Source organism: Apteryx mantelli, chromosome 1 (genome assembly GCF_036417845.1).
Source record: "Apteryx mantelli isolate bAptMan1 chromosome 1, bAptMan1.hap1, whole genome shotgun sequence".
Taxonomy (NCBI): domain Eukaryota; kingdom Metazoa; phylum Chordata; class Aves; order Apterygiformes; family Apterygidae; genus Apteryx; species Apteryx mantelli.
The window spans coordinates 216,116,215-216,143,087 of NC_089978.1; the positions used below are offsets into that span (position 1 = coordinate 216,116,215).

Here is a 26,873-nt window from a genome sequence, read left to right on the forward strand (position 1 = left end):
TACCCTTGTCTAGGGAATAAAAGCAAGTATGCAGCTGGATTTCTATGGATCCCAGAAAAGATCCATTTTTTTGCTGGGTGATGCCAGTGCATCAATTAATTCTTTCGAGGCTCGAAATATCTGATGCCCAAATCTAGCTATTTCAGCAGTTATTTAGCACCATTTCCACCTCTGACTTCCATCGCCCCTTCTGCTCTGTGCTACTTGCAAGGGAAATCGCTAAAAATTAGAAATATTTGTTCTGCCTCAACATAGGGTCTAGACAGATAGCAACAGCCCTCAGCTCCGTCAGCGAAACACTCATTACTGAGCTGCAGAGACCGACCTCAGACCTTCCCCCTAGCCTTCCCCAAGGCACAAGCCATGACCCTGAGGCTCCCCTCACCCGAAGGGACTGCTGCATCCCAGCCCCAAAACTGGTGGGATTGCAGGCTAACAAAACGCAAGCACAAGACTTTCTTGGGGCGTCCTATTTCTTGTTAGCGTATCTTTTCAACGAGTGCTTAGTATTCAGAAGTGATAGAGCAAATGTTTTCAACCAGCTCCACGAAACATATAATGACACATGCAACTTCCCCTGTCGAAATTTCTAGGCATTTTGCACGGGCTGGGCAACACACAAACAAAAACCTGTAACTCCTCAATGTCATGCACAAATTGCTGCACAAAATACTGCCGATTCCAGAGCCTAGAGGAAACAAGTAGATTCAGAGGTTAAATATATATATATATATATGCAAAATGGGCACTGCTATCTTTTTCTGTGTGTTTTTGAAAATGTAATAAAATGCATAAACTGTGATTTCTATGTGTTTTTATGGGTAGAAGAAAAATATTCCTATAGAAACAGAAGTGATGTTCTTCACAGCTCCACACTTAAAATTCCTTCACTGCTTGTGCCGTTAAATGACGGTGGCTAGTACCGTGGCATCCTTCCCCGCCGACAGAGGGGACTATCACGGTTCGCTTTTCCCCTCAGCACCATGTGGTGCTGAGTTTGCAAAAAGGCTCGTGCTCTGAGAGTCATTTCAGGTCTGCATACCCTGCAGCTAACACGCAGCCTAGGTCATCAATATACATTTGTTTTTCTTTTCAGTACGTTTTTTTCAGAGGGCCTTTCCCTCAAAAGGCACTTTTGCACTCAAAAGGGATCGCCGGCTATTGAAGTCTGGGCTGCGCTTGGTTTCCAAAGGTCGGGTCAGCCGCGCAACGGCTTTCTGTGGTGCTGCTCAATACCTCGGCTCTGGGCTTTGGGTTGCAATATGGGCACAAGCTCTAAAAGCTCTTTTAAAAAATGTCTGGTCCAGGCGAAGCTCTCATTTGCAGCTAACCTCTTGGTTCCTGAGTTACAGCAGACCTGTGTTTTGCATATGGTTATAAAAAAAGGCAGGATTTGAGGCGACAGCGCTACGACGTGGGCCAGTTCCCATGCCCCTGCCTGCAACCATTTATGGTCCCTTCTCTTTGGCCTTATGGTCCAAAGCAGAGAGGGGCTCAGGGCGGGACCTTTGATTTTGCGAGAGGAGAAGACCGGCGGTGTTTCCGCAGGGTGCGAGGGGACCTCCCCAGCTGACAAGCGGTGCGAGGACACCCGTCAGTACGTTGGTCCCGAGACCCTTCCGACACTGGAAACGAAAAGGCGACAAGCTCGGCCCCCGCGCAGAGCTCACGGGGGCACCCGCGCCCCGGGGACACCTCGCAGCTCACCCCTGGCTGCGGCCCGCGCCTCTGCCTACCCTGACCGCGACACCCAGCTCCCCGTCAGCACTTAAGGAAGGAGGCGGTATAGGCGGCACGCTCACCTCTGCTCAGCCCGTCGGGTCCCCGCAGGATTCGGCATTCCTCTATCTGGCCGAACGGAGAGAACATCACCCTGATATCGTTCTCATTACACTTCTTCGAAACCATTCCTATGAACAATTTTCTGTCTTCCACAGCTAGAAGATAAAAATAATGAATGAGCAAAGGCCATTTCATCTTCTTCCCTGTGATCAATGCTTCATTACCACATCAAACCGGGCTCCAGTCATGTGAGGCTGGCTCGGGAACTGAAGACAAGTCCTAAGGCAAACACTTGCTACTTACAACCTCCCTTCCCCCCACCCCAAATCTCCAGTTTTTCTTTACCTCGCTCCCTTTTTTTTCGGTGGCGGTTGCTGTTTGTGTAACGTATTAATTGGCAGCCTGAGTCATGCCACCTGTGCCTCGCCGCGGCAGCGTCCGGGCGAAAATCGCCCTCCGTCAGCGAGCAGCGATACCCTTGCACAGGTTTTCACGCAGATGAATTCCTTCAGGTACCAAAGAAATCATGACGGGGTGAGGGTGAAGAGGGGACGGTGCACGTAACGCCACGAGCTAGGGAAAAATATTCCCGGGAAGCGTTTGGAGAGAGAGAGAGGCTCCTATCCCCGCTTGCGATTTCGACCAGCTTCATGCACGGCACTCGCAAAGGCAGAGGGGCAGCGGCTGCTGCGGGAAAAGGCTGCGTTGGATCTTCCTGCTCTTTTCCTGCCGCCGCAGCCCTGTCTCCTGCAAGGGGACGTGCGGCAGGGCAGCGCCATACCCAGGGGGCTGCAAAATGCTCTCGGCGAGCCCCCCGACACAGAGTCTGCAAGAAGGAAAGCTGCTCTACCCAAATTACTGGTGGAATATTTCCCCTCTGTATCATCAGCAACACCAGCTGAAGCTGGGCTGCTGTAGCAGCAAGCACGCGGTCCTCCTCTTAATCGAACGCAGATTTACCAGTCCAAAGCTGTGGACTCAGGTCAAGAAAGAAATAGCTCATCAAAACTTAACTCACCCTGGAAAGACTTGAAAAAACAACGCTAACTCGCCATCCCATCTATATTGAACCGAAGACCTAAGTGCTTATTATACAGCATATACACTAGTGCTTTCTTCTTCTCTTGAAATGGCATGTAAATCCAATTCACTGTTAATGAGCAGACTGTCAGAGTTGGTGGGGAAGCAGAAAGAGAAGGAGAGCTTTACTCCAGAGAGTCTGCAGTGCACTTATTTATTTCTATTATTGTGCAAATTATTTTTGTAATGAAGTATTTTCATTTCGGGGCTAACAAAAAATAATAATGACTCTTCCCTTGCTCCCCAGCCCACTCTCCTTGTATTAGCATGAGTTTGTCAGATGGAATAAATTGCAGCTGAGAAGGAAGAAACTGCATCTATTTTCATAGGATTTTATTTGTGTTATACTTCAACACTTTAACAGCATTTAATAATTTCAACAATAAAGAAGAAGAGGTTCATGTTTATTGATCACAGGAGAGGTGCTGGAAATAATTTTTTCTCCAAATTGCTGAGTTTAAAAAGTATTTGTAGCTTTTATACAAGCAAGTGCCAAGACCACGCATTTTTTCAGACTCCAAAACATAGACCAGCCCCTGGAATCTCAGCTTCTCACTCTACAAGCTTGCAAGAAAATTGGTGTGAATTTAACACCCAGGGGAAGCAGCTTTTTGCAGCAGACATTCCTCAAGGCTCAACATTTTCATTCCCACTTTATACTGAGGTCCCACGAACAGGTTAACCCTTCAGAAAGGGTTAACCAATGACGAATACATGGGATGAGCCTGTTCCATACAGACCAGTATATAAGACCTGCTGGTTGGGCTACATATATATATATATTTTTTAAACATCTCTTCATGAAACTCTACACCTCATTTCTAATATTTAATTGGCCCTGGCGTTCCTAATAATTATTTTACAGGTGATGACCTGAGCTGTGGTGCCCACAGGCACCAGGTGAGCTGGCAGTGGGGCCGTGGCTGGAGCTTCGGCTGCCGCTGGGCAAGGTGGAGGGGGAAGCCCACGCTTGCTCGGGGCACTCGCATTTGCGGGCGAGATGATGCCTGCAACTTGGCTGCTTAAAATGCCTTTGCTGCCTTGAGTAATCCCTTTGAGGAAGGTCCCTGGCCAGCCTGCGCGCTGGCCATGTGCTATGGCCCTGGAGAAAGACTCTAAGCAAAAAAATTCAGACGGAAATTCAAAGAAATGAGGGACTTTGCACTGGTGCAGGGGTCCTCATCCAGCAAGCAAGCAGAAGCAGAGCGCCGATGGCCCCCAGCACGCCTCTGCCCTCCCTCAAAGCCCAACGCGAAGGCTTTGTTTTAATTTCCCGAAGAGGAGCAGACGACAAACTCTCCACCGGCCTCCTTCAGTTTTGCTAGTAAACCTATAAACATGCCATTTAACTAACATGATTTTCAGGTTTTCAGCTTCGGGGTGATTTTATAGTAAATTAAACATCCAGCTCCCGTGTACTGTACATCTTAGAAATGCAGATTTCACAAAGGATGCTCAGAGTACAGCAAACATATTGATATGGTGACGTGCTCGGCATTCAGCACCACTTGTCAGCGCTGATCATTGCTGAAGCTTAAGAAAATTGCTATTCTATTTTGGCTAGAGGCCCAGCATAAAGATTATTTAAAGGGACAACAGTCAGGATCAAAATGACATGTTTTCACCCCGTCTGATATAACATCTGATATTATTAGGCCGAAGTAATTTTCAACTACATATTTTCACGCAGAGAAGGGAATGCATTTTTACCCATGTAAGACTGGCTATCTGAATTTGTTTCTGCATTTTTGGTCACGCGTTTCTGCCCTTTCTTTCCAAAAAGGATCCTTATGTGCCTTGCAGGAATGGAGTGAGAATTAAATAGAAAACGGACTGCAAGAAGTATGGGTCAAATTTATTTAGAGGTTAGCGCACTCCCCCTTGGCATATTAGAAATGCAGGTCAGCTCTGCTGCCCAGGCACAGTTTGGTGCGACACAGCCAGGGCTCAACCTGCTGGATTTGGGGTGAAAGTGTTTTGCCTGAATGCAGGTGTTCACGGTGCGGGAACCTGGTGTAACTAATTGCAGATATGTATTTTACAAGGAGATGAATCGTTCCTGTAACCCCATCAGGCATATCGATAGCTCTCCCCTGCCTAGCAAGGGTGCCTAGGCATCTCGCGTGAAGGGACATAACTATATTTTAGCCATCTAAAGGCAGGTGAGATGAACTCAACCTCTGCTTTGGGTCTGCTTTCACACTGGAGTCTCCTAACTTCTGACAGCGCTACATCCAACTTGCAAAATGCGGTCCTGAGGGTCTGATTTTTTTAGCTTTGCAACAGTAATGAGCATTTTTCACGAGGACCCATTTCTCAGCTTACTAGGTCAGCTGTGCTAATCCATGAGAATAAACGGTAGTGATTATTATCCGTATGCTACAGAAGAGCTGAACCCTACAATAATCATGGGAATATGCCTTAAGATTCAACAAACTTTGCTCTTCTCTCATTCTAAACCCCCAAAATTCTGTCATGAAAAATCACAGGTATATTCCTTTATTATACATTTTGACAGCTCCAGTCAGTTAAAGAGCACATTTCCCCTCCAGAAGTTGCCTCCTCTTTTGAGCCAATCAAGAAATGGTTAATTATGTATAAATGGTTATTTATTATTTTTTTTTTCCATCCAGGAGGGAAGAGGGGAAAACAGACTTTTTATCCTTATCTGTAAGCCTGTGAAAAACCCTCGCGTACAATCTGTCAAAGTCACACCTGGATCCAGAGCTGCCTGCATTAATTATCAACTTTTCTATGTGTTAGTGCTAACATATGGCATTTAATTACTCCCTCCAAATTGGCAAAGTCGTGCCACTTAGAATTTCAAAATTATTTCTTCAAGTTTTCACTGATAAAATAAATAAAAATAAATGATAAGATCACATAGCTCTCCCTCCCCCTGCCTTTTTTTAATGGAGAATTTCATCATTTTCCTTGAAGTGTTGGTGCTTTGATCCATTTAAGAGTATACTGTCCTCAGGATATGTGCCTGAAGGTATTGACAGTATTCAAATCCTGATCCAGAAAAAATTAAGTATTTACTAAACTGTAGCATGTGGTCACTGACTACATAAAGTCAAGGATGCATTTACATGGTTTTCTGTATTAGAGTGCAGGAACCCACATTTTTTGAAAGAGGTTAAATATCCTTAAACAACCAAATGCTGTGAGCGGTTAACACTGGAGGGCAAACTAGCAGTGGTGGAGTCTTCAAAGCCTTCAAGCCATGCTTTTCTGGCAGGTACTCCTTAACCGAAACTTTGTCAATAGCTTAAACTAACTGACCAGCAATATAAAGGCGGTCAGGACTATATTTAATGGGTGATCAGAACAGGACATACAATAAACTTCATCATCTGAAACTCTTTCAGGGATGTTACATTTGTCAACAATAAAAGCCTTTTAAGAATCCTCCAGGGTAGACAAATAGACAAAATTAGACCTAAAGGCAAATCTTTCTCCATCAACTCTAGCTGCTAAAAGCTCAGTGGAAGAGATTAAGCTTGGTTCATCTGTGCAAGAGGAGAGATGACTCAGAGACATGAGCTATCATTCTCTATTTCCACTCCTGTAGAGAGGTAAGGGATGGAGATGATTGCCTAGATCAGTCACCTGGTTCCTACCCAGAAGAAAACAGATCTTCAGGTTGCTAATAAAGTCCGAATATTACAGAAGTGCCAAGGCACTTCGTCAAGCATGTGCAGGAGGTGTCTCTTCCACGTCCTTCTCCCAATTTCCAACAGGCAAGCTTGGCCTTCTGTGCTAAGGGACAGGCTTATGAAGGGACACATAAATCTAAAGACAGGAACAGTGATGGGGAAGGAAGAGCATTTCACGGTATCACTCCTGGGCTTGGGTGTGATTCAAATCTTTTTGGAAGAGACTTAATATGGGGAGGCACAAATCTTCTCTGTGGTACCAACTGTATTTTGGTACCACAACCAGGAACTTGGTAGTAAGCAAAATGTTTTAGGAAGAGTCACAAAATTATAAACCCTTCACACATTTTTGGATCCGAATTCCAGAAATGAGCAAGTGACTGTAAAACCAGTTCATCCACCTCAGCAGGATTTTCAGTATTATCACACAGCAAATACTGTACTTTGAAAAACCTCTGTAAGATGAGCATGGGGAACCTCACCTGAAGGGAACCTCAACCAGTCTCTGAAGCGTTCCACATACGCATGAAAGCTCAGAAGAATGGCAACGCATGCCCAATCTCTCTCTCACATTACTTTCCACAAGCTGCTTGGAAATTTTGACTGAGGGAATTTCTTTACCCTCGTTGAAACTTCAGAAACACTACTTCACCTATAAAATGTGGGGGATCCTCCCATTACTCAGAAACCAAAGGGTTTCAAGCATTCATCACAAGCTTGAACACCACAGATCGTGAAAACCAAGACCCCTTGGCATGCCTTCCTTCCCCTTGAACCTATCAATGTTGTTGACGGGGTATGCTTCTTCCTGCCATTTGCTATTGGCACAGATAACACGCCTCCTCAGATGGAGAGCCTGCAGCATACGGGAAACATGTGCCAAGCACTCCCCCAGGCTGCCGTTCCTTCTCTTCTGGCTCTCCAAGCTGCTTGCAGACTCTCACCTCCCCCATGGAGGTGCTCCTACACCCCATCACCCACAACATGCCTGCAAGAAGTGCGTGCACTCGCCAGGAGACTAAAGCAGGCGTCTAATCTGACAGCTGAGACCTCTGATCTTTCAATGTGTTTTCCCCAAAATGCAAAGAAAGTCAACCCCCCCCACCCCCAAAACCCCAACCCCTCATAACTCTCACACGGAGCGTAGGTCCAAGAAAATACTCTGAAGATTCAGAGTATCCCCACGGTGCAGACAGCACTATCATGTAGATATGCCCACACTAAGAGCAGCGAGGAGCTCGTTTACCCTGCTTTCTAAGCACGTTCTACTTGCAGAGCAGGAACAGGAGTTGCACAATTCCCCATAGTGCTTTGCCAATATGTTCAATCTTCTTTAGGAAGAAAAACTTCAGGCAATGAACAAGTAATTCATTTGGAGTCTGTTTTGCTCCATTGTCTGTTATGTTTCTAATTTGCCAGGAACTTAAGGCGAAATTTTTCCTTGAAAGAAGGACCCATACAGGCTATAATTAGCTCAGAGGGTCCTGGCTGGTGTTCCTGTACCTAAGGGAAAACTTTGCCCATTGCAAGCACAATGAAAACGAGGGGGTGAAATTTTGATTTGAATAGCAAAGCTCTCACTCACCACGGTGGGGTCTGACAAGTCTGACAAGTTCTGGCCTCCTGCTCATGCAGATCCCTTGGTCTCTTTTCCGAACATTCAAAGAAAGGCAATAAATTGCTGCTAAAATGCTGTTCTTGGATAACACGAAAGAGAGAGCACAGGTGACAGCTCAAATCTGCTGTGCTTGTGGCCAGTTTTGTTTTGAAAGCTGTCCTAATAGGAAACCTAGCACAATGTGAAGTTTTAATTTCCTCCTAAACTTTATAATCCTTGGAGAAGCCTGAAAATGGGATGCACCACAATTAGCAAAAAAGAAGCCTTAAAAAAGCCTTGCGGAGAGATTTAGAGCCCAATCATAATTTACATTTGCAGGTATGTAGATCTCTAAGTGCACGGCTTCTGCCCTGATTACTAATTAATGAGGTGCAAAGATGCCTGTTGGAGGAACCAGCTCTGATTATGTGGGCCTTATGGGAAAAAGAAGCTCTTGCAATCTAAGAAGGGAGATATCTTTAACATACATTTTAGAAAATTACAGGAACAAATCAAGGGGAAAAATATACACATGTATATATTTTTAAAGAATCACACACAGCCAGGCTGTGTTACCATCCGATTATCTTATTTCCTTGAATATACAAACCTGGCATGTTTAATAGATTTAGCGTGCTGTCTATTTTGCATGTCATATACATCCACTTAGGCAGTAACCTAGTATTCTGAATGGATATTACTGTCATTATAGCATTCATTTTAGAATGGTTGAGAGGAATAAATATACCACGAGATGCAAGGTGGGTTTCCCAGTTCAGAACTAAGCATACGATTAAAGCCTAAATTTGGCTGAGATTCAGAACAGTCTCATTCTATAAAAAAGGAAGTTTAGGCAAATGTTTAAGGACCTGTCAGGTGCTTACACAGTTTGTTAACACAGGAATGCTTGCTTTTCTTTTCTTTCTGTCTTCTCACCATTAAAACGTCATCTCCATCCTATCAATACCAGGTGCTCCTGTATCACTTAACTGCTGGCAGAGCAAGTGGAAGACACATGTAATGAGGTAGGCCATGACATACAGCATGTTCGAGGCAAGAACGCTTTTCAGAACATTTCCTTCCTTCTTTAAAGCTGAAGATAAATTGGAGTTCAGAGCAGGTCAACGTCTTTCCAGACCTGTCAGCTGTAGGGAAACCTCCTCATACAGTTTTCACCGCACAGGGAGGAAAGCAAGAACTCTAGCAACGTTCTGTGTGCTTTTGTGAAAAGAGAGTCACAAGTAAGTAAAAGTAAGTTAAAACACGTACCATTGGACTTTTCACTATCTGCAGGTTTCATCTGAATAGGATGATGCATCTAAAAATAAAAATGAAAAAGAGTAAGGCAGGTTGGATAGTCATAAAAAGCAAGAATCATGTTTCTAATGAGGGGCTAAAAGGATACACGATCATTATTAAACATGCTCAAATGATATAAATTCAAAACAGCACTATATTATAGGCTTTTAAGAAAAAATAAAATGGTAAAGAAGCATTTTACAACCAGGAAGATTAAAAAAATAGATCATTGGGCCCACAAGACTCATATAAAACTTTAATTTGCTGTATCTAGTTTCAGAAGACCACTAAAGTTACAGCCCTCATTAGTTTATGGCATGCTTGCTTTCTGTTTTACCAACTTTTTTCTCAAGTTCAACCACTGCCAAAACCAAGATGGAATTTTCAAGTAATTTAAGACCTAGCAAGCATTTGAAACACACTCAGAGGAGTTTAGCTTGACAAATGAACTTTGCTTGTAATTAAAAAAGCATGTGCTGCTTCTTTCAGTACTGGAGAGGAAGAGACTTGCGCTTCCTATAACTGCTTAGTGCCTTGCCTTCTTTTTAGAAAATCTTATACATTCATTCGTAAAGCTTCCACAATGTGGAACAGCTCTGTTTTCCATAAAAACTCCTGATATTTTTTCCTTTTCAACCTGTTCCTCTTCTTTTGCAGTAAGAGGGGGAAGAACAAACTGCGGTATCCTGTGCTGTACATCGCACGGCATCCTATCTTTACACAGTTGGTACAGTGTATCCTTGTCTTTTGCTACCAAATGTTATTCCCACACCTTTATTATTTACTACGCCAACCAAACCTTCCCCAAAAGTGTTTTCTATTTGTTCAGGAACAGCAACACCACAACAGCTAACAAACTCTCTCTGATCAGAGTGCATGGCACTTCCACTGGACTTTCCTCCTTTGATTACAGTCCACTGTGATCGATTCAGGTGAAGTTTGTTACAGCTCCTCACAAGCCTTCAGAAGTCATGTCTACGCTTGCAAAAAATGCCCCCTTTATTTTGTTCAGTAGGGCTCTACAGAACTGCAGGGATTTGTCTGCACAAACCTTATTGCAGCAGTGAGGCTACTGACTTCTCTTTCTTCATCAATCTCTCCCCAGTTCTCATGAGCATGTAGGAAAGTCTATGTTCTTACTGCTTTTATATCGTCTTTCAGTGCACCAAAGCTGAGTATTGCCTAAAATTGTCAGAATCAATTCCATTTTTTATAAAGGACTATTATGCCAAACTTGGCTTTGGAAAACAGAACCAGCTGAGCAGGAGATAACATCCACGCACTCATATCAAACATGCTTTCAGAGCCGCAAACAACCAAATCTGCGTTGGTTTTGGTGGAGGCACGTAACCTCCAGGGACATATTTGTTAGATTCTTTAGCAAATATAAAATATTGCTGTGAATCTTCCCAGAAGATTTACTCAAAATTCAGAGTGCTCCCTAGCCCTACAAATCAATGCATTCCTCGTACTGCCTGAAAACTCCCCACTGTGCCCTAAGGAAAAGGCAAAGCCACAAGGTGGACGTAGTCACCAGGATGCATAAATTTGCTTCAATTTTAACAATTCTGTTCTCTTTGAATCATTTGTTTCCCAAATGGGCTTTAATAGCCCTGCACTTTCCTTCCACTGCTCCTATTCGATCCAATTTATAGCAAAAAGGAAACTTATATTGTACTCCATCTTCTTTAACTAGGGCTTAATATTTAGCTGGCATCAACAATACACTGGGCACTGCAGGAGACTTCAAATTCACAGGAATGTGGTGCAGCACGTCCACCCAGCGACCAAAAAAGTGAAAGAGGAAAAAAGGTGCAACCTGCTCCAATGAGTGCGCTGCAGGCACCAGCGGCTCTGCGGAGCGCCGGAAAGATGAAGCAATAAAGCAACCAAAGGAGTTGTCCGGTGCCTGTATGAGGGTGCAGCTAAGAGCAGCAAATAAAGAAAAGCTGAGGTAGACATGAGGAGACACGTCTCCTGATATTAGAGGTCCAGAAGGATGTAGGATACTTTCCTAGGACCACTGGAAACACCACTTCTCATTTCACAGTAAATTTGGGAATATGCATCTGTAGAAAAATCAAACCAAGCCCAGACCTTACGTAGACTTCTTGCTAGCAAGCATAAATCAGGAGCGATTCCACTGCATTTAACAGCATTATATCAGTGCAAAACTAATGAAAGATTCAGATCAGACCTAGAGGGTTTAAACCGCAGCATACCCATGGCAAAAGGGATGCAATACACAAACACGGCTTCAGCAAAGAGGTGGAAAAAATACGTTACTGTCAGTTCCCCAACATGAGAGGGCTCATGTTGAAGCTTGTTTAACCCTGACCATCACCAATTGATACATTAACAACCTTTAACACTGGATTCAATAAAACATGCCATTTATAACCCGAAATGGGTTTTACAGAGTCACTGGTTCGCATCTCATTATTAAACTCATTGCTGACCTCTAGAGACAACTGCCGTGACAATACATATTATAAGCTCTCTAGCCATAAAATATTTAAAAGTAGGTGTAAAAAAAAAAAAAAAAGAAAAAAAAAAAAAAGAATCTCGAAGGAGAGTGCAGCGAATAAGAAAATTAAAGGGGCAGACACAAAGGCTAAATAGGTACTATCCCTTCACTCCACAACGAGCAAAAGGGAAAATAATCTGTGCGTTTTATATCTTGCTTGTATAACTGTAGGCTATAAAATAATAAAAGAGCTGCGCTTTCCCAGGCCCTCCAAAAGATTATAGATGATACAAACCTGTTTCAAATTAGATGCCACCCACCAGAATCATGTCATCTGTGGCAATGAAGGATTTCATGTCTTATCAGCAAGCTGTTATTGTGGCTATACATCACAGAGCTGCACACTTAGGCATCTCAAGGTAAGCGATGGCTCAGTACGTCCCGTTGTCATACAGAAAAACAGGAAATGTTTTCTTCTGTGGCTTGAGAAAGCTTTACTTCTAAAAATACTGTATTTATGAATGCGCTTTTGCAATTAGAGAGTAGGGAAGAGCAAGGGAAGTAACTGCAGTAAGTAATTTATACATGGTAATACCATACTGAGCGTGGACCCTACAGCGAAACGGTGAGGGCAGCAGCAGGCCTAGAGTTACCACTGAGGAGTTAAATCTTTTCTTTTTTTCCCCTCCTCTTTCTCCCAAACACACACAACCGTATGCACATATAACTCCATCAGAGAGAAAAAAACCAACAGAGCAGCCCGAAATCCTCTCAGCACCACGGATCCTCCCCTGCCCTGCAGCAGCCCCATCACCTGGTCACCAAAACCACACGACACCTACACGGGAGAAAGCAAGCAGGTGGGCTAAGAGCCTGCTGCTGGCATGACCACGGCAAGGAAATTGGATTAACCTGGGTGTTAATCGAGGGGAGGCTGTTGCAGTAATTAAGTCATCATTTCTGCCAGCCTTCTCCCATCGGCTGTCAAATAAGATTGCCCGACCCTGCCTGCATCTTGGTGGCCTTGTCACCACGATGGTGTCAGCTGCTGTATCCTGAACCCATGTTGTGAGGAAGCACAGCACAAAATCAAGTGAAACCTTCTGCCGGGCAAAGGGTGAATTTTAAGCACCTAAAGCCATCTGATTGACAGATGAGAGTGAAACTTTTTCTTTGCCCAAGAGAGAACCAGGCAGGAGCATTTACTTGTGTTTATCCTCAACTCCGTGACTGCTCCTGGAAGCTCACCAAAGCCTGCTCCACCACCCAACAGGGATTTCAGACACCTCCAATGTGCCCTGCACAAGGGGCTACAGAACCAGGAAAAAACCAAGAACAGTGTGTGCAAGGGGTCCAACAAGGGAAAAGAGAAGCGGGAGGCCCAAAGGAAGGGAGAAGGGATTGAAAATAATTATACGATGGTAAGATGAAGGCCAAAAGGGACGCGAGAGCTTGCAATTATTTATATTGACCCATTCCACTGAAGAACTCGCATTACTTGGGTGACATCCAAACCAAACAACCAGTAAGAGGATTAAAAGATGACAGCTTGCTTGTATCTTGTCATTTCTATCATTTTGGGACCTGCTTCTTGCTAGCATCGATCATTGTTGAAGCCAAAGGAGACTTCCTTCATATTTCATGTGTCTCAAAACTATAAAATGGCAGGAGAGGATGTGGGACAGAGAAGGAGAAGAGATGCCAGACCTTAACAGGACCCTGATAGTCCTCTTGGGGGGAAGGATTATAAATCTATGGACTTTTCTATGGAAACAATGGGAAAACCAAAGATGAAGAAAATATTAAGACACAGCTAGAGGCCTTGGGTAAGAAACGTGCCTGAAAAGGCATCAACACTGAGAAGGATGGGAAAAAATCTGTGTGCTTTGTCTAACTAGTTTGGGGAACGAATTTAAAGCTTTCTCCTGGCTACTGATCCAATTAGTGAGTGCAGCCTAATTAGACTAGTAGTGCAAGAAAAATAAGAACTGAAACCTCTTCCTCACAGGTTCCTGCACATCCCTTCACAGCGTCTGGAAGTCGGGACGCAAAGTACTGATCCACCAAAAAACTGGGGGAAGAGGGGAAAAGGGTCCACCAACCCCAGAGAATTAAACGATTCCCAGTGTCTTCAGAGAGTGCTGTTTTTCTGGATTATTATTTGCAGACGCTCGCATTCAGCTCTTGGCTTCCAATGCTTTCAGGAGGGTCCTTTTGGAGGAGCTCTTGAACATATTTCTCACATCACTTCAACGGCAACTTGTTTTGCTTTTTGAAACCCATGTGACTCACAAGTAATACGAGTTTCCCAGAAGCGAAAGAGGTGTATTTTCCTATCAAAGGGAACTGTTTAGAACTACTTCTCTAGGGTCAAACTAACTTGAAATACACAGTCAATATCTGGCTATAGCTTCAGGGAACTTGTCTGGAAGCTGGGCAGTCTCCTAGGCTAAATAAATACTAGTGGAATAAAAGAGGCAAGGGACCACTAGCTGGCTTTTAAGAGAAGTGGCATGGCACAGCTTGCATTTATTCAGTTATACTTCTCTTTCCTCTCAAAACAGGATGGCCTTGTCCACCCTGCCTAGCGGGAACAGTGCCTACCCACGTTATTCCCCTAAATGTACTTATCGGCATGGAGCAAAATGCTATGGAGCATGCCACAAATCAAACAGCACAGACGACCTCAGGACAGCACTGAAACCAACGCTGCGGTCCTGCTTGCTTTACTAGCACAGACAGAGCCTTGGATTCCCCAAACTAGTGTAAATTATTTACCTCAGTGTATTCATGGGTAAAAGGAGCATAAATGTGCATCCATCATATACAGACTCAAACAAATAAATGCACAGTAGTAGTTGCAACTGTCTGAGCAATGGCATGGCCTGATCATTGTTTGCTGCCATCCTTTCACGAATTGCCAGTTTAAGAGATTTAAGCCATGTTAGGTATTTATACAATTTTGGCAGCAGGAGAACACGGTCTGTTTCCTGCCCTCCTAGATTTCTGTCATACACATATATATGTATTTTGGAAACAGAGAGAGAGAGAGAGAGAGAGAAAGAGGGAGGGAAGGAAAGAAGGAGGGAGAGAAGCAGGGGAAAATGAACATTGCTGGTGGGTGCCAAATATAGTTCATGCAGTAATGCATAACATCATTATTTTCTATTTAGGGCACAGAAACAAGCATATAGCTTGCTTAAAACAAGTTGTTGCTTTTGCAGGAGAGCACTGAAGCTGCTGCAATTCAATGACTTTTGGAAGCCTTCCAAGTCAGTCATTTGCAATCCACTACAGTCCATTTTTTAAAATCAAGTTAAATTGAACATTAGCTTGAGTGACTTAAAACTATGCTGTGCTTTAAAATAATAATAATATTCTAATGATCCCTTCCACAGTGACTCCCACATCCTGCTGCTCCTCCTGTGCATTTGCTAATTAGACTGTAACACTCCGTCTTCTTCAAAAGTTGCACCCTAATATAGAGATGTAAAAGTTGGTGGTTTGAGAAGTGACAACTTCACTTCATAACGTACAAATAACTACTGTTGCTCTGTTAGCAGTTCTACACCATTTATTTAATTCCCTCATTTCTTACCACCCACACAAATGGCAACAACTCCAGGACACACGCAAGCCAGAGCGGAGATAAGGACGGGGAACTACGACAAAACTTCTCTCTTCAAAATCACATGGAAACCGAAGTGATTAACTATCTTTTCTTCAAACAAATGAGCCTTTACAGAACCTATTCAATCCTAAAAATAGACATTAAGTGGGATTCTATATCTTGTTGGGAATAATGCCTTGGGGATATTTTGTGTTATCCATGCTTAAAAAGCAAACCCATTAGACATCTGAGCAAAACACCAGATATTATTTTAACAGCAAGCGTTATCCATCTCATCTGCAGCAGCAATAACTTTTGTTGACATTTTGCCAATTGGCGTTTGCGTGCCCATGTTTCTCCCTTCGCAATAAAACGGTAATGCGACGAAAGGTAACAAAGTGCCTCCACGACACGAATTGACCGAGTTTTAACACCCGCTCGAGGTAACCGCGAGAAGCAAAATGACCGTCCACGCTTCTGAGCGGACAACGCAGTGCAGCGGTGGGTCGTCTCTCCATGCAGACCAGAACAACTTGCAGCAGGGCCTGAGCTCCTCATGCTCTAATTGATTTCCGCTCCCAACATGAGGGTTAGGAGCTACCTCTTTTCAGCAGAAAGAAAGCAGCTGGGAGAAACAAGACACAGGGACTTCAGGTGGTTCACCTCGAGTTACCATACTCCTGAAGCCAAGTCCCTCAAGCCCTACCTAACTTGAGAAAGGCAATGTGAGAACCTAAAGCAGCGATACGGCAGGGGATAAACACCAGCAAAGCTGTCAGGCTTTTGGGATCTCAGCTAGCACAGCTTTGGGCTACCCTGCATGGATCTGCCCAACAAGACTTCAGACGCCAGCACTCGCTTCCCAGAACGACACCAGCACTCAAGCCTATGTCTCACTGGAGATACTCCAATATTCTGAAGCCGTACTTTCTTCCATTCCCTATCCAATCTTTGGCATGCCTTCCAGAAGGCAACAGGATACCTCAAAAGGAGCACTTTTCCTTAAAACCAAAGGGCAGCACTCCTCCCTAGCCCCCATGTGAACATTTGGAAAACAGAACCAGAGCCAAACCCAAACCCGGCACCTCTTACGTCATCTTCTGTGAAAAGTCTTCCCACCTCCCAACCTCTGGATGGGAATACTTGAGTCTTGTGCTTGCTTTAGCGATCTGGAAAAGCTTATTTCACTTCTGTTCTCCCAGCGTGTGTCAGAGGCTTGGGTAGTACTGGTGCCTGCTGACATGCTCAGGGACGTTTGCCCTTCTTGGTTATGATTTCAGCATCTTTGAAGACCAAAGATGATGTTCCCACAGGATTTCAATTTCGACTTGTGAAATTTCCAGCTTAAGAAAACCTCTTCCACAGCCAAATGGAAACCCTTCAAATAACTCGGGCTGCAGGCTCCATTTTGGAGTGCTGACGTTCGAACGTGGTCCTCGTGAACAACCTCCCTTTCTGAGCTGTGATCGCACACAAACATCTAGGATGATGCCAAGAAAGCAAAGCAATCCTCTACCTCCTTCTCCCCTGCAAAGCCCCAAACAAAACCCAAATGAAAGAAATGCTCTGGGAGGCTACAGACGACTGCGAGGAAATTCAGTCTGAATGAAAGGTACTTAAAAATATGCAGCATCTTTTGTAAGGCAAAACAAAAAACTCAGCTGTGACTCAGGGCACCGCTACCAGGATATTAAATGCTTGTTTTGCAGAAGTTTTATTTTAAGATTTACTCTGTTCTGGGCTTGCATGTACTGTCTCCTCTGTACACTATACTCTGGGAAAACATCATGTGATGCTGCTCAGCAACGTCCTGTACCTTTGCCAAGCTGAAATTCAGGAAACAACCCTTTAAAGGGAACGACCAGGGACCGCAACGTTTGAGAACGGCAAGACAGGCTAGTCAGGGCTCCCTCGTTTCTTTGTCAGCATCATCTCATCTCCAGGTATCCTCTCCATTTTTGGCTTTCATTCAATATGAAAGCAACCATCCTCAACCACTCCCTCAGCTTTACATCACAGATTTTTCTCCCTGCATTTGCTAAGCCCCTCTTCTGCCCGCTTCTTTCTGTGGAAGAGGAGGTCACCTTGTTCCAGCAACGCACTTGGTCTCCTCTTCTGACAGAAACTAGAGTCTATTATTTGGCACAAAACTCAAATTCAAGGGTATGGGATTTTTTTTTTATACGAAGCTTTTTTAAAGTTCTCGTCGGAAAGCCTTCATATTTGCATTTCAATGCAACAGCGAGAACATCTTATAGTTAAAGAGTGTGATTGAGGTAAGTCTAAAATAAGCCAAAAAAGCATTCAAATTATAACTTCTATTGAAATTCTACCTTTTAAATTAGAGCGAAGGATACAATTCATAGGAAGAGTTGGCACTGCTGATAGGGGGCTGCTGCAGTTTTTGCTTAGAAAAGGCACAGAGTCGCTCTGAGCCCAGCCTGCATTTCTTTATTCACAATTCCCTTGTCTCCAGCAGCCCGTCAGTCAAATTTCTCCCTGTTTCCAAACACAGACTAATCCAGATTTCATGAAAGGTCAGACACGAGCCCCAAACTACTTGTCAACATGCATGCCTATTTAAATATTGCAGGGAATGGCCAGAGCATTTAGGTAGAAAGGGGGCTGCAAATGAAGATATCAAAAATCTTACTCTCCGGACTGAGATCACCTGGGGTAAATCAGCACGGTTTTATTGTCAAGCCGGTGGGGCCGTAATGTTTTATGCCAAGTGAGGATACAGCTCATAGATTTTATTTAAGCTCTCTGTGAGCCGAAGTATAGACATTTTCCACAGCTATCCAGTATCGGCATCCAAATAAAAGCTCTCAATGCTATGCCAATACTCTGCAGTGGCAAAATAAACTGGCTGTGGAGACAGAACGAAAAAGATGATAGCCAGATATTTGATTCATCGCTGAAGACAGAATGTTACTGCAGCCTCAGACCACAAACACACATGAATATACACTGTCCATGTGAATATAGGAGCATCCAGATGTGTCGATATACAGTTACAAACAGCAGTAAGAGCACTGTAGTAAGTAACTGCGCAATTTTTAACTATACAAATCATTCTCTTCTCTCTTTTTTTTAGCATCTCTGTAGCTAATGTAGCTTGCCAGGGCTTTCTTTTGGGATGAGGAAGTATATGAGTACTTTCTACTCATATTAAACATGCAGCATACATTCACAGTGCTAATCTCAAGAAAATCTAATGGATTTAAATATTTCCCCCGATAGGTGCTTAGGAAGCTGAATGAACAAATTAAATGGGCAATATTAGCAGAATCATATATTTTTAAAGAATCTCTTCCAACTGGCTGTGGTATTTAGAGAGCGAGATTAAGCTTTCTTTAATAAAAGGGACAGTAGCAGGAACAACAGAGCCAAAATCAACCTGCCTCCACCTATTTGCAAAGCTCCATATTAGCATCTGAACCCAAAGATGAACCTTGGAGCATTTTCCCTGAGACTGAGCCCCTTGATTCCCTTGAAAAAACCACCAACGTGCTTCATAAACGCCATCCTGTGCAAAGCTACCTTCTCTTACTTATTCTTTACGTTGCTTTCCCACTCAGTTAGCAGTTTTCTCTGCCTTGTGCTCCAAGAGTAACATCTTCATGCGCCGCCGGCCCAAAGGTCAAAGCAAGCTCTCTGCAAAGATGGCTTCAGGTAGAACAGCTCGAGGACGAGGAGCGTTATCAGGAGGGTCCCCTCATAAACCAAATGGAGCTAAAAGCTCCCACATCATTCATCCCACCTGCTCCGAAGGTAGCATTGCTAGCACTGGGATGCCTCCAACTCCCAGTTTCTCGGTGTACGCTATTTTTTCTGAACTGGGCTAATGCAGCTTGACAGCTGTCGCAACTTCCGTGAAGCTGGCGCAGGGGAAGGAAAGCACAGGGGAAGACGGTATGGATGCAGAAAAATGCTCTATTTTTGGCTGTCCTGTCAACAGGGAGGAAGACAAGTGCCAGACATGAGAGCTGCTAGCTATAGTGATGCCTTTAAACTAGGATAGATCCATGTCATCCTTTGCAAAATGGACACAGTCCCAAGTGGCAAAGGACATGTCCAGCCGAGCAACCCTGCAAAGCCTCCTGAACAGAAGCAAATGAGCAAAGCATTTAACCCGACTGTAACTCTTACCAACATCTTTCTTTTTGGTTAATCATATATTTCTGTATAGACAAATAAGAGGATTCTATACTCAGACAGGCATAGCAATTTCCTTCACTTAGCAATTGTAGCAATGAGAGATGAAAAAATCCATTAGCTCATCTCAAATGACTTAATGCCAATACAGGATTATTGCCTGTCACATATTTTCTAATTCTTTCCTACCCCAAATGCCCCTAAGGAGTGGGATTTAACTTTGTTTCCTTTAGAAGATTATTCTAATTGGAGGGATACTGTTTTCCCTGATACTTGATCTAAGTTCTATTCCACCTCTTATGACTGTAAATCCTCAATTCTGTGTACAATCAAAAACAATTCCCATTTGTCACCGGCATTTGGGCAGTACAAACACTTGGCCCTGGAGGAAAGAAACACACCGTCGCCATCCACGCTGCCGTGGCTGCCTGGCTAGGAAGCCCCGGAACGGCATCCTCTCCCTTCGCCTCGCAATATTTGAAATGAGCACACTGTATAATAACACAGCACATTTTCCTCTAAGGTATTGCCATGAATCGGCCACAAAATAACATTAGTCGCTGTCTGGTGGGTGCTTGCTCAAGTGATGGTCTGGAACACAAAGCACAAACTGCATTCAATCATTCGCGGCATTCGCGGCTGAATGGAAATATCCAGGTATCGCGTACCTGGGAGCTCAGCACGAGGCTGAGACCCCACGGATGGGTGCTGTAAGATCAAGGAGCACCAGCGTGTTTTGCTTATTCTCACAGCGGAATTACAGGCTTTGCTTCTGGAGGCACAGGGCTTTCAGGTCTTAGTTAAAAACTAATCTTATCCTCTGATTAGCGTCTTATTTTTTCCCAATCTTATTTTCTGTAACTCAGAATCTCATGTTCTCTATCTTTAAATCAATGATAAGGCTCTACTCATACTTAAAAAGATCGCTCCAGACTTGCAATTATTCCTTTCAAACGTGAGGCGCCTTCTTTTCTTTCTCTTTTTCCTCTATTTCTCCTTCAGAAGAAAATTTCCACTTGCTGCAACAGGCTCTTGTAACGGTTGCAAGCGGACCTGGGTGAGCGAGCGATCCTGGTATGAATGGCAGAGGCAATGTATTCACGAGATCCCCTGATACAGTGTAAATTCCATTTGCAAAAGAGAGAAGTCACTTATTCTAACCCTCGCTTGAGCGTCCCGTGTGCCCTCCGGCGATGAGAGATAGCCCATCTTGGAGCTACGGTGGGGCGAGAGCCGCATTGACTGCAAGCTGCTTTAACGCCACTCTTAATGACAACCCGCGAAGATTAGGAAGTTGTCAGAATCAGATATCGGCAAAAGCTCCGGCTCGCTTTGTGAAGCCAGCCTGAATTAATTAATGGGTAGCTTTCCTTTGATATCACTTTGATATTTGGCTGCAGCTGGATAAAAATCAACCACAAAGGAAACTACATTTTGTTTATCACCGCTCAGGACTCTGTTTAGTCCCTTTTTTTTTTCTTTTGCAGTTTTTGCCTTTTTAATTGCCCTAGCACAATACTATAAAGATAGGCTTTCATTAATAAACGCAGTTATGGTGGCATGTTCTCAACGACTGCTTCTCTCCACTCCTGAAGGTACTCAGAGCTCACTGAGGAGCAAAGCCATTACTGCTTTTAGGAAAGCTGCAAGTAAAATGATGTACAGTTCTAAAAGTAAGGTAAACATTAGCCTTGCCCATTCTCATCCTGCTTTTCCAGTTGAAAGGTATTTAGCACTTTAATGATATTTACTCTCTGCTTCTAGAGGGTGGTGATAGCTTGCTGCACTGACAGGCCACCACCGCAGCGCAGATCCTCAGCCCTCTGCAAACTCCAGTTGCTTTCAACAGAGCTGCACCGTTTTAGATCAGGGGAGGAGGCAGCCCGACAATGAAACGCTGGTGTTAAACAAAATTCTGTTTTTGTCCTGAAATACAGCCTCTGCAACTAAGGGTTGTCTCTTCCTTAACTTTTCAGGGTGGGAATTCACAGCATGTTTTTATGTCCCAGAAGGTTTCCGATGTGAAATGACTCTACAGCAAAGAGGTGCTTGCACCTGGACGAATCCCTGAGCGCTTGCCAGAATGCAGGTCCAGAGACGCTGCTGGAAAAAGGAGAAAGGACCGCTTGCTGCACACCCCAGGACAAGAGTAGCCAAAGCAGCAGCTCGTCCAACTAAACTGATGAAGATGATAATTTTTCTTAGGAGAATAAGTGAAAAATCAGTTATCTTTCTGGGTCTGCAACATTATTTTTAATTAGAAAACACGCGATTGCCCAAAGTGTGCTATTAGAGCAGGAGATGCAGTCAAGCCACCCAGTTTCACCCAGTTTTCCAGGAAGTATCCCAGGATTTCTAACAGTGCAAAGAGGACAGAGCTTACGTTTTTTTTCTCTGGTCCCCTGTTTGGCACACAGAACAGCACAGCACTTCTAAACCCGCTTGAGATGGGAAAAAACTAGCAAAGGTTTCCTCAATGTGAGGCCCCACCATGGAAGCACAAGCACAAGATGAGACAATGTCTCATCCCTTGGATGGCAACGCATCGAGCCCAGATCATTGAAAGAAGCTGGACAGCTCGCGGGGTTGGGCACTCACAGAAGGATGCTGAGCAAAACATCTCCGTTAGAACATGTCACGAAGCCCCGGCTCTTTAGTCACAACATAACTCAGAGCCATGGGAACCGAACGCTGCTCCCGAGGCAGGTAAATGGCATCCAAGGGCATCTCTAACAACGTTACCCCTTGACGCCTGCGACATTGTTTATGATTTGCCTTTCTAATTTCCCTATGCGTAGAAGTCATCAGACAGCTAGGAAGGCTCCCTGAACTATTTTTTTCATTATCAAGGCAATTTTAATAGCTTGTGTCATGGTGCTAATGAGGCTGACTGAAGCACCTGTACTTTCTGTTCTGGCTAACAGAAAACAGCTAACACCAGCAGGAAGATAAATAGCTGTTTAAGAGAGTGGCTCGGCTATTAGCCCTAGCTAAACGTCCCGCCTAAATCTCGGTGAGCATTGCAATACCCTAGAGGACCTTTCAATTTTGCTCAGACTTTCCCATTCTTAAGTGCACAGAAGAAGGCTCTGCAAACAGCCAATGATTTTTGGGTACCCAGCTTGATTTTCCGTGAATAGATAACTGAACCTTTCTGAAAAGCAGGTTAAGATGTTCCAAGCTGGACATAAAAATCTTGAGGCATTTTGGGAAGTGTTGACCTCAACTCTCTGGAATTATGGAAATTAGAAGTAAAGTACAGCATCACATGTTAGAGCAGTTTGGCCTTTTGGTGATGGGTTTCACATCAGGAAAACTTTCTCAGGTTAAGCCAGTATTTTGCATTATTTAGCTTCCATCCCAGTATTATTATACTGCAGAGCTGTGCAGAAAATCCTGAACTACTCCAAAAGAGCAATCTAAAAACGCTAGCTTGCATCTAACTGCATTTGCAGCTGGGCTAATGTGCCCTTGCTTCTCAGCAGATCTACTACACCACGCAAAAACAACCCTCTGGGATGAACACCCAGGATCTGAAACAGCTCCCTGATGCCTATACGCTGCGCAGCTCGGTGTCTTCTTGACATACCCCAGGGACTAGGTTGTGGCATCACCCTGCTGGAGTATGGCAGACCAAGGTGTAGTCTCCTTTCCCCAGTGATTCAAGCCGATGGGTCTTCTTGCCAGAATATTACTGTATGCACTTCCCTATTTTGGGGGAGCATCTTCCAAGCTTTTTAAGCTTTTCCAAATAATAAAAATACTTACTGGAGCATGAACTCACATCCAGATATCGCAATTCTTGAATCACTGCTTTCAGTACTAGGCAACCAAGTGTTTTCATTTGCTTTCTCTCAATCCCACGATGGTTTAATACTTTCACACACAGTGGAACAGCATCAAGAGGAGAAACGGTGACCCCCAGTCTCAACTGAGCAGTCCAGCAGTGAGGCACTGTTAGGGGAATTAAAGTCACACCCTTACAGCAAATAAGCTGGAGAGAAAGTGAACTCTTTTCTCCTGCATCCCAGACAACTATCCTAATGACATGACGGATGAGATGACTGGCTTGGTGGATGAGGGGAGAGCGGTGGATGTTGTTTACGTTGGCTTTAGCAAGGCTTTTGAGACTGTCTCCCATAACATCCTCATAGGCAAGCTGATGAAGTATGAGCCATATAGGTGGACAGTGAGGTGGACTGAAAACAGGCTGAACTGCTGGGCTCAGAGGGTTGTGAAGTCCAGGTGGAGGCCAGTCACTAGTGATGTACCCCAGGGGTCTGTACTGGATACAAAACTGTTTAACCTCTCCTTTAATGAGCTGGATGATGGGACTGAGTGCACCCTCATCAAATTCACAGATGATACAAAACTGGGAGGAGTGGGTAATACACCAGAAGGTTGTGCTGCCTTTCAGAGGGAGCTCAACAGGCTGGAGAAAGGGGCAGAGAGGAACCTCAGGAAGTTCAACAAAGGCAAGTGCAGGGTCCTGCACCTGGGGAGCAAAAACCCCGTGCACCAGTACAGGTTGGGGGCCCACCAGATGGAGAACACCTTTGCAAAGAAACACTCGGGTGTCCTGCTGGATAAGAAGTTGACCATGAGCCTGCAATGTGCCCTTGTGGCCAAGAAGGCCAACGGTATCCTGGGGTGCATTAGGCAGAGCGCTGCCAGCAGGTCAAGGGAGGTGATCCTCCCCCTCTCCTCAGCCCTGGTGAGGCCACATCTGGAGTGCTGTGTCCAGCAGAGGGCTACGAAGATGATTAGGGGACTGGAGCATCTCTCATATGAGGAAAGGCTGAGAGAGCTGGGCCTGTTCTGCCTGGAGAAGAGAAGGCTCCGAGGGGATCATATCTGTGTGTATAAATATCTAACGGGGGTGTGTGAAGAAGATCGAGCCAGACTCTTTTCAGTGGTGCCCAGCAACAGGACGAGAAGCAACAGGCACAAACTGAAACACAGGAAGTTCCATCTAAATATGAGGAAAAACTTCTTTACTGTGAGGGTGACAGAGCACTGGAACAGGTTGCCCAGAGAGGTTGTGGAGTCTCCATCCTTGGAGATATTCAAATCCCAACTGGACATGGTCTGGGGAAACCTGCTCTAGGAGACCCTGTTTGAGCCAGTGGGTTGCATCAGAGGATCTCCAGAGCTTCATTCCAACCTCAAAAATTTTGTGATTCTGTGATCAGGCAGTAAGAGAAGATGAATCTGGCCCCCAACTTTCATTAATAAAAAGGGACAATGTAATTGTGACTGAAATGTTTTGCTTAACTTAGAGAAGCTATTTTCACTAAGCGAATATGCCCCTCTCCCTATGCCTGCACAACATACATCATTTTGCCATTAAGCTGCAAGTTCAGCTACTTGCACAGATTTCATTAGGCTCCTAAGTCACTTTGTCACTTTTTACAGTTTTATGCAATATTGAATTCAGGGCTGGTGATGCATCCCGTGTTTCAGAGTAATGATAAATGCAAACATAATCTTTCTATCAAGGCATTTGAATTTTGGGCATATACTAATTTTTCATTTAATTGGCAATGTCAATGCAACTTCTTTTTTGAGAGGCAGAGGCGGGAGTGGCGTATTTGTATAATAAAAAAGAACTTCTGAGCTGAACAAAATGTATCATTAAGTTGCTGCATTTGAAGAGTATCTTAAAGCAAGTAATGGGCCAGATTCACTTTCTCAACTTCATTCAATGTTGTGTAGCCCAGCTGCTAGGAATAGAAACTCACTGGGAATTCTCCACTTCCCCAGCTGGTTATTTTTATCCTTCAAGCAGTTCTAGACTTTTCTGATCCGTCATTAACTTGGCCATGCTATATGGGTACTGAATTAGTTTCATTTGTCATCATAAATCAATCAGTCCAATCCCTTAACTAATTTAATTGCTGTTTGAATTCCCTTTCAGTTTGTCAAAATCTCTCAAAGTCACTGATATCCCATATTCAGGCTATTATTCAAGTCATAGTGGATGATTACCTTTTTATTACAGGTAATTTTTACCTAATGTTCACACAGTACTGACAACACATAAGGCTTAAAGCAGAGAAGCACACTGGATATTAAAATGCTATTCCAGAAAGGAGTGTGCAAAGATATTCATTAGAAAGGAGCATGATGGAAAGAGGAGAGCAGAAATATATTTGGTGTTTGCTTCAGGATTTTATCAGGAAGCGGAGATAGAGCCAAACAAAATCTTTACAGTTGATCTTCTCTAAACTTAGGAGGCTTCGGTCTCATCTCAAATTCATATCTGAAACCCAGATATCCTGTCCAAATTCAGCAAAAGGGTTTATCTCCTCAGCTTGTTGGAGGGCAGAGGAAACCATCTTCTGAAAGGGCACCAAAACAGAACAATAATCTACGCTCCTCTTTAAAAACATTTTGGCATAATCTACACCCCAAACACGACCTGAGGTTTCTTACCAGCTAGCAGAGCATCCTTAAGGAGAAAATCCCTCTAAGGCAGTCGTGTTTCCCTATCATGTAAATGGCATTTAATAAAACCAGCAGTGATTCTTACAATGTAAAAATTGAAAATTTTCTCCTTGACAACATCTGGCAAAGAGGAGGCCATTAATATTTTACAAGACAGTAAGAGTCCACAAATTCCTCCACGCTGTTAAAATTTTAAGTGCTTTCTCAAAACTGTATTTCTCCATTGATACACCCGTAATTAAGTTGGTTCATATAGCTAATGTCCTAATTCCACACCAGGATTTCAGTACAAAGGACTCGCTGCTGCTTGGAATATGTCTATCACACTTAAAGTAAGAACCAGGTAAAACACTAAGACTAGTGTTAACTGAGACTAGTTAAATGTGACGGGGCTTAAATCAGGGCTGAATATTAATTATTTTTGTGATAGCCTTAGCTATAAGGATATATGCAAAAAATATATATATGGACAAGAAATGATCATTGCCATGTCAAATGAATCTAACTTCAAATCTAAAATAAAGAATCTAAAGATATTCAGGTCTAGGTTTTGCAAATAGATTCCAGCAGATTCCTGATTTCAACTTGCTTCTGCATGAGAAATGCGCATTTATTCAGATATTGAGCTTTAAGAACAGAACAAAAAATAGTCCTTGAGATATCTATCTACGGATAACTTTTGCCAGCAAATCTTAGCAAACTCACCATTTTTTTTTACATGAGCAAAGCAGAGCAGATTCTGTTTTTAAACTAACATATATGTTAAAGGTAAAA

General features: G+C 43.7%; 1 protein-coding gene across 8 annotated transcripts in view; it reads right to left on the bottom strand.

The window, feature by feature from the left end:
- The window catches only part of CELF2 (CUGBP Elav-like family member 2), a 345,481-nt gene that overhangs the window by 62,497 nt on the left and 256,111 nt on the right, over positions 1-26,873 (bottom strand). For 7 of the 8 annotated variants that reach the window (XM_067317320.1, XM_067317315.1, XM_067317342.1 and 4 more), the window contains 2 exons: positions 9,388-9,436; positions 1,803-1,937 (listed from right to left, as the gene is read on the bottom strand). In XM_067317320.1, coding sequence (XP_067173421.1) covers positions 1,803-1,937; positions 9,388-9,436 — 184 coding nt within the window. The remainder of the gene's footprint in view (positions 1-1,802; positions 1,938-9,387; positions 9,437-26,873) is intronic. The other variant, XM_067317361.1, reaches the window with a different exon arrangement.